Raw genomic sequence first — 7,252 nt, forward strand, 5'->3', positions numbered from 1 at the left:
ACCACCACAGCCCTGTTGGAAGGGAGTTTTGACCCAGAGGTCACAGAGTGATTCCCGTAACACTGATGAAATTTTTTGGAGCTGCTGCAACACACTTATCACCTGGTGAGTACCCAGACAGCAAACAGCCCCTTGTAATAGTAATAATAATAATAATGCTGATACCAGACAAAAAAAACACAGCATGAAATATACTGAAATAAAAACAGAAAAAAGGAAGGAAAAAACCCCAAGCTTCTACTACATCCATGAAAACTCTCATTCAGCTGCAGCCTGATGCTTCAGCCACCATCTTCCTCATCTGCCTTTTGCCTATGGCAGAGGAGTTCTCTCCCCTTTTTGATTTTGCACTAAAGGAAACAGGCTCTTCCCCAACCTGCTCAGAAAAATAACTGCAGCAGAAGTTCCCCTAACCCCAGCAGCTGCTTCCATACAACGGAAGACTCCAGTGAGAGGTGGGCACTCCAAGGTGAGAGCTATGGATTTGGCATCTCCAGAGGAGATTATTCAGTCCTTTTCTCCCTGCACAGACTACAATCCTGGCCTGTGTGTTCCTGAGCAGCAGGCACTGTTGAAAGGCACGAGAGCAACAAAGGGAAAAAACTCAACTCCAGCAAAACAGTTCTGCGTGATCTTGTAAAGTGACTGAGAAAACTGGGGACAGGAACGTGGCTTCAGTCACTCTGTCTCAACAGGACCAGCCTGTCCAAGGCCTCCCTTCACCACACAGCAACAAACCAAGGACTTGGGCATTCCCAGTCCGCACTCACAGGGAACAGCATCTGCCAGCAGAACCATATCACCCATTCAGGCTACTGCCAGCTGAAATAAGGGACTTAGAACACCAGACAGACTCCAAACGCAGCCAAGCACAGGCTGTCCCCACATCCCAGGAGTAAGGGATGCACCTCCTTCTCTGCAACAGCTCTGGGAGTAACAGGGGCTTTGAGTCTCTGTTAAGTCTCTGTGCAAGTGCCTGGCTGGGTCATCTGCTTCTGACCCTGTGTGAAGAGAGCAGCTCCCAGAGGGCAGAACCACCTTCAGCACACGCGTGGTCCCACCTGGTGTTCAAGGAAGGAAATAATTGATGCGCTGGGGCACGGATTTGCAGCCCTGTGCAGAGAAAAGCTCCTCCTCTTTGGGGACAAACACCATCATCTGGGCCACCTCGTCGAGCGTTGCCTCGGTGTAGGGAAGCCCACGGGCCAGGAAAGCATCCCGCGCACAGAGCTTCACGTGCTGGTATCCCAGGGGCAGGAATGGCACCACGAAATCAATGAGGTTCTCTCTGAGGAGGTGACTGTGGGCATAACTGTTCTCTGAAGCAGAATACAAGACCAGGCAAACTCAGAAGCTTCACCTGAGAGCATCATCCCTCTGTGAGGCCAGGCTTGGCTCCAAGGGGCTCATCCAGCCGTGGGTGATGGGACCCACTTGTGCAGAGCTGCTCAGCACTCTTGAGTACAGAGCATCTCTAGGAATCACACCAAGAGACACGTGGAGCCCCAGAGAAGCCTCAGTACTGCCCTGTGACACTGAGATGCCTCTTGTCTGCAGCCATTTGCAGGCCAGAGGGCCTCCTGGCTCCCTCCCCACGTACCTTGGCTCACAGAGACCAAGGCAGAGGCTCTCAAAGTCAACAACCCCGGGCTGGGGCAGAGCAAGGGCTTGTTCCCCCCACACAGCCCTGTGTGACACACGGTGGATGGGACAGTGCAGAGCAGCTTTACAGCAAGCCCAGCTCTTACCTGCAGCCTCCTGCAGCTCCAACCGCAGCCGCTGTTCCAGGAGCTCCAAGGAGATCTCCTCCCGTGCCCGGCCGGCTCGCCTGAAGTCCAGGGCGACCTCATTGATGGTGTTGCCACCAAGATTGCTGTGGGCACAGAGGGAAGTCACTTAAGATTTCCCCCAGAGCTGAACTGCTGAGAGCTGTCAGTATTTTCCCTGCAGACAGGCCCCAACAGGCTGGCTGGCAACAGAGGATTTCTGTCTAGGACCAGCATGTGGAGAGCCACTCTTCTTCCAAAGAACCCTTTTCACAGGCATCAATGCAGCTGTCTGCCATCCTGCCAGCTCAGACCCAGGGGCAGCAGAATCCTCCATCTCCTTCAGTCCCCTGTCCTGGCTTGAGAAGCTATTGACCTCTCAGGTGACACCTGGCTTCACAGCAAACACTGAACAAACCACCACAAAGTCCAGGTTAAAGGGCAGAGCACATGGCAGGAGTCCCACTGCAAGTAAAGGTCCAGGGCAGGGATTCAAGTGGCAGTCCAGGACTTGGCAAAGCATCCTCTGCCCAAGGAACAAAGCAGCAGCACAGTTCCCACCTAAGGGTGCCTCCAGACACCCACGGGGACAGCTCTGTGGTGGGATTTACAAGGTACTGGCATCTGTTGAGGGTCTCAGGACAGCCCTTCACCCTGGAAAGCAGGTCCAGGAAAGGTATCCCCCCTACCAAGTGCTGGTGAGGGTTTTGCCCCAAGCCTTGAATGCCCCAGTGAACTGGGAACCAGCTGGATGCAGAGCTTGTGTAAGTAGGAGGCGCAGATCTTGCACCCCATCCTCATGTCAGAGGCTCTGGACCCCAAATGGAAGGCAGGGAAAATTAAAAAGCCACCATGTTTTTCCCACCATGCCCCCACCCCTTGTCAGGGAGAAAACAGGTTGTAGTGATCCTGCTCCCAACCCAAACTCGGCAGAAACAGCCCCTTTTGGCAGGACTGGCATCCAGTCCTACCCTGTCCCTGGCTCCCACACCTGGGCAAAGCTGCAGGACCGTGCCAGTGTCTGCAGGAGCCCTGGGACAGAGCCATCTGTCCTAAAGCAGGTCAGTGTCACACTGCCACCAGGAAATGATGAAATCCCTGGGATTACACACTGCTGCAGTTCAAGGCACCCTGCTCCCCTCTGCTTGCTGGCATGGGGGCGGGGGGCTGACACAGTGTCCATTCCCGACCTGCACGGCTCACCAGGCAGGACACAAGGTCAGCCCAGTGCAGCTGGCAGCACATCCATCCTGTGCTGAGCAACAGGGCAGGGCCTGCCCCTTCCATCACAGCTCCTTCCACACAGGTGGGACTGAAGCATGAGTTCATGAAGCAGAGTTCCACAGGCACTGGGCACACAGGGAAACCTCTCTGAGGGAACCACCAAGCTTGGAGGTTGGAACACTTGCCTGGATGGTGGGAGGTGGAGGAGGAATGCTTTGCTTATCTCCAACCAGTAGAAAGCAGCTCCTGCCAGAGCCAAGCACAAGGCTGCAATTCTTAAACTGAAGGGGCCTCAAGATGCTAATTTCTCACACTTCAGTCAGGTGCTTGCCTCACATCCTGGTTTTGAGATGTTCCATTTCTCCCTCCAGCTGCATCCCACCCAGAGACCCAGCTTTGCTCCCTGGAGTGTGACATCTCCTGCTCAGCTAGGCAGGGTGACACCATGCTAAGTGACTCTGCTTTCTTGCCTCCTAGTGTAGACACTTGCTCAGGTGTCCCAACTCAGCTGGACCTCGGTTCCTCCTGCAAATGCCCTGCATCCATAGGTAAAACTGAACATGGAAGCAACCACCATGAGAGAACAAGCTATCTATGCCCTCCCCTGCAGCCTCAGCCCCTTGTATCACACACCTCTGGGAATAAATACCACCACTTGGTTCCTCCCCATCCCTCAGGGAACCAGAAATCACCTGAGGAAGAGGAATATGGATCTCTGGTGATCCACCTGGCCCTTGCTGTCGTGTTGAGCCATGAAGGGCCTGATGGCATCCAGGAGGCTGGAATGCAGCTTCTCAGCCTCGTCGAAGATGAGCAGGGGCTGCCTGCAGCGCTGCAGGGTCTCGCTGATCTGCCTCTGCAGCTGGGCCTGCACAGCAGCAGAAGGAATGTCAGGAACCCCTGGGGTAACCCAGCCAGGCACCACAACTGCTCTGTCTCCTCCCACCCAGCAGGACAGGGCAGAGGACAAGAGAGTGGAGGCAGGAAAACGAGTGAGGCAAGATAAATTAGTTTATTAAGTGAAGGAAAGAGGAGAGAAAAAAAAAATCAAGTGGTGCAAAGACAGCCACCTGCCCTGCCAAAAACAGACCGATGCCCAGCCAGTCTCTGAGCAATGGCTTCCTGCCCCCCAAACACCCTCCCTGCAGTTTTTATTCCTGAGCACGACAGTAAATGACGTGGAATATCCCTTTGGCACTAGGTCTCAGGTCTTTGGTGTGTCCCAAACTTCTTGTACACCTCAGCCTACTGACCTCAGGGGCTGAGTGGGAGAGGGGGAGAAGCCTTGAGGCTGTGCAAGCACTGCTCAGCAGTAACCAGGACAGTGCTGTGGGATCCAGTTTCACGCACAAACCCAAGCCCCTGCCCCACATGGCTGCTGGGAAGGACATGACCCCCAGCCCAGCACATTGGACCATCCCGTGTTGTTGGCTCTCACCTTGTAGGAGTCCACGTAGTTGTGATGTGGGAAGTGGAGGAGGGACACGAACACCCTGACACAGTCACTCTTCAGCCCATCCCGGTACAGGTGACTGGCCACCATCCGAGCCACAAAGTTCTTCCCTGTGCCAGACCAGCCATGGAAGGACAGGACCAGAGCCTTCTGGGGCCGTGGGTTCTGCAGGAACCCCTGCACTGCCTGCACCACCACTTCTTTGGCCAAGTGCTGCCCGTGGAGCTGTCCACTGAGGTCTGCCTCCAGCCCTGCACAGGGAAAGCACAAACTCAGCCTTCAACTGCCAGTGCAGCTACTGCAGGTGGGAATAAGAAGAGAAAATGTGGCAGGGCTGCCTGGCTGAGAGGACTCAGAAGTGGCATTAAAGCCCCAGGCTGCTTGTGCCCTGCCTACATCAGCCTCTGGCCCCAAAAAGACACAAATATTCCACTGACTCCTTTTTTCCTTTAGGAAGAGGTAGAAAGCACTGATGCCCAAAGGCCCTCCCAAGCTGCCAGCACAGGGTTTGTGTACCAGGAGTGTCAGGAACAGCAAAACACAAAGATACCTACTGGTGGCTTACACACAGCTATCAGTGTGCCCTCCCAGCCTAGGGCAAGGTCCTGGGCCAGTTTGGATCCCACTGCGTGTGCCTGGAAGCTATGGGATGCAGGCAGGACTCGCGGCAAGCTACAGAAGATATGCTGTGCAGTAACAAACAAACTCTTTGGTCTCACAACTTCAAATGGGACACAGGACTGAGCTCAGCCTCTCACCCTCCCACAGCTCAGCACCCCACTCAGGAAAGCCCTTCACTAACATCCCTTACTAGAATAACAGGAAAAAAAAAAAAAACCTCAAATAAAGCTACACAAGCAGCACAGCCCCTACCTGTGATGTTGTTGATTATCCTGCAGTCTCCTGTCTCGCAGCACTTGCTGAAGCTGCAGTACCAGGCAGAGAGGATCTCCAGGTAATCCCGGCCTATCAGAGGAAAGCCCCAGCCTGGAAACGGGAGCAGTCTGAGCAGAAAGGTTCCAGAAAAGTGTTTCTTTTTACATTTGGAGCAGACACTCAGCTGAGCCCTGTTACGGGCAGCCCTCTCCCAGGCGCATGGACTCATCCATGCCCCTGCAGGCAGCCCTGGCTGTAAGGAGGGACAATGAGCTCGGGACTGGCAGCAGCTGGTTCGAGACAGCTCCGAGTGCCCAAGAAGGGCGAGAGCACTCCCGACATCCCGGGGAATGCCAAGGAGGGTCATAACTAGGGCAGCAACCCAGGAACCGGGGGCACAGCAGTGTCCGGACCTGCCGCTCCTTCCTGGGCATGGGAGAGAGAGGGAACAGGGCGAGGCGCTTACCTGGGATGGGCTCGGCCTCTCCTTCTCTCTTCCGCTGCTTCTCCTCCTCTTCGCAGCCCTCCCGCCACACCTTGCACGCCAAGTGCTGCCAATACTGCTTGGAGAGAGCACCCACGGCTCCCAAATGCTTCTTCACGGTTTCGTACCTCGCCTTGCCCCACGGTGCCCGCTCCGGGACGGGTCCCTGCTCCTCTGCCCAGGGCGCCCGGGGCGGGGGCGTTGTCCCGGGGCTGCCCGAGCCGCCCAGGAGCAGCAGCAGCACCAGGACGCAGCAGCCGAGCCCGCGGCGGGCCGGGAGCCGGCCCTGGCCCAGAGCAGCCATGAAAGCCCCGAGGGAACCGAGCGGCCCCGAGCGAACCGAGCGGCCCCGCCCGGCTGCGCTGGGCCCCGCGGGCCGGGCCGGTCTCGCTCCCGAAGCGCTGCGGGTCCCGCACGGACAGAACCGAACGCCGCACCCCGGCAGAAGCTCCGGCCCCGCCCCGGGCCCGGCCAGCCCAGGCTGGGAGGGGAAGGAAGGAGCTGGAGGGATGCCCGGGAGGCTCCCGGACACCGCCTCCCACCGAGCTGCGGCACCGGCGAGCAGTGCCTGGGGAACGCAAATAATGCGTTTGTTGAGTAGCCCAGCGGCTCGGCTGAGATTTTGCAGCCACAGACGCAAGAGCGAATGGCAGCTGTTCCCCAGTGTCCTTTCGAAGGGGACACAAAAATAAGAGGTGGAAACAAGTGAGTCAGCACGGCTGTCCAGGCTGTGGCTGCTGCCTGCTGTCTGGCTTTTCTAATTGGGACCAAGGCCAAAGTGCTTTGGAAACGGAGAGGATTTCAAGGTTATCCCACGTGCTCAGAAAAATAAAAGTAAGAAGGATGGAATAAATAGAATTAATCCAGCCTGGTAATTCCCTGGTCGGGGTGGACGGGAGAGGGGGGTGCAGCCCAGGCATGGAGCAGAGTGCATCACCATCTACAGGTGCCTGCAAATATTACACAGCAGCGCTTAAGATAACTGGGACTAACAAAACGGCCCCTTCCAGCTACAAAAAACAGTGAGGCTTTAACCTGACCACCGCTTGCAGCAACTTAAAACAGAACTCAAAACATTGCATTAAAAAAATAAATTAAAAATCAAACTTGCTGTAGCCCTAGCAAAATAAATTGCTGTCAGCCTTTCTGAAAACTAGTTGAGGCATCTCAAGCATTTATACACATTCATAATAAAGTTCATAGCTGGAACATTCAAACTTGGCCCAGCCAGGATAACTGCTCTAGCTGAAAAAAGGGGCGGATGTCATTAAAAATAGGTGCTTATGTGTTCCAAAGGAAAAAAGAAAATTCTGACGGATAAACTGACTGTCCAGCTCATGGCATAATTCCTGGGATGTCAGCCCTGCCCAAGCACAGCACACAATAAGAACCAGAAGGAAAACCAGAACTTTTATAGGAGTTGCCCAGTGGCACAGGTTGCCCAGAGAA

At 55.3% G+C, this 7,252-nt stretch overlaps 1 protein-coding gene across 1 annotated transcript; it reads right to left on the reverse strand.

Annotated features, from left to right (window-relative positions):
- Positions 1-1,068: 1,068 nt before the first annotated feature.
- On the reverse strand, positions 1,069-6,107 carry TOR3A (torsin family 3 member A). Its single transcript, XM_062497722.1, has 6 exons — positions 5,786-6,107; positions 5,317-5,430; positions 4,429-4,694; positions 3,683-3,858; positions 1,749-1,873; positions 1,069-1,319 (listed from the first exon to the last, which is right to left on the reverse strand). Exons 1-6 carry the CDS (start codon positions 6,105-6,107, stop codon positions 1,069-1,071), a joined length of 1,254 nt encoding a protein of 417 aa, XP_062353706.1.
- Positions 6,108-7,252: the final 1,145 nt, after the last annotated feature.

This window comes from Cinclus cinclus, chromosome 8 (assembly GCF_963662255.1).
Source record: "Cinclus cinclus chromosome 8, bCinCin1.1, whole genome shotgun sequence".
Lineage (NCBI taxonomy): Eukaryota > Metazoa > Chordata > Aves > Passeriformes > Cinclidae > Cinclus > Cinclus cinclus.

Bases quoted from the DNA above. Each gene is read 5' to 3' on its own strand.
- TOR3A (XM_062497722.1), bottom strand. From the start codon at position 6,107: ATGGCTGCTCTGGGCCAGGGCCGGCTCCCGGCCCGCCGCGGGCTCGGC. The intron at 5,431-5,785 runs GTAAGCGCCTCG...TCCCGTTTCCAG, and splicing joins AGAGGCCGAGCCCATCCCAG to GCTGGGGCTTTCCTCTGATA. The intron at 1,874-3,682 runs GTGATTTCTGGT...CTGTGCCCACAG, and splicing joins TCCATATTCCTCTTCCTCAG to CAATCTTGGTGGCAACACCA.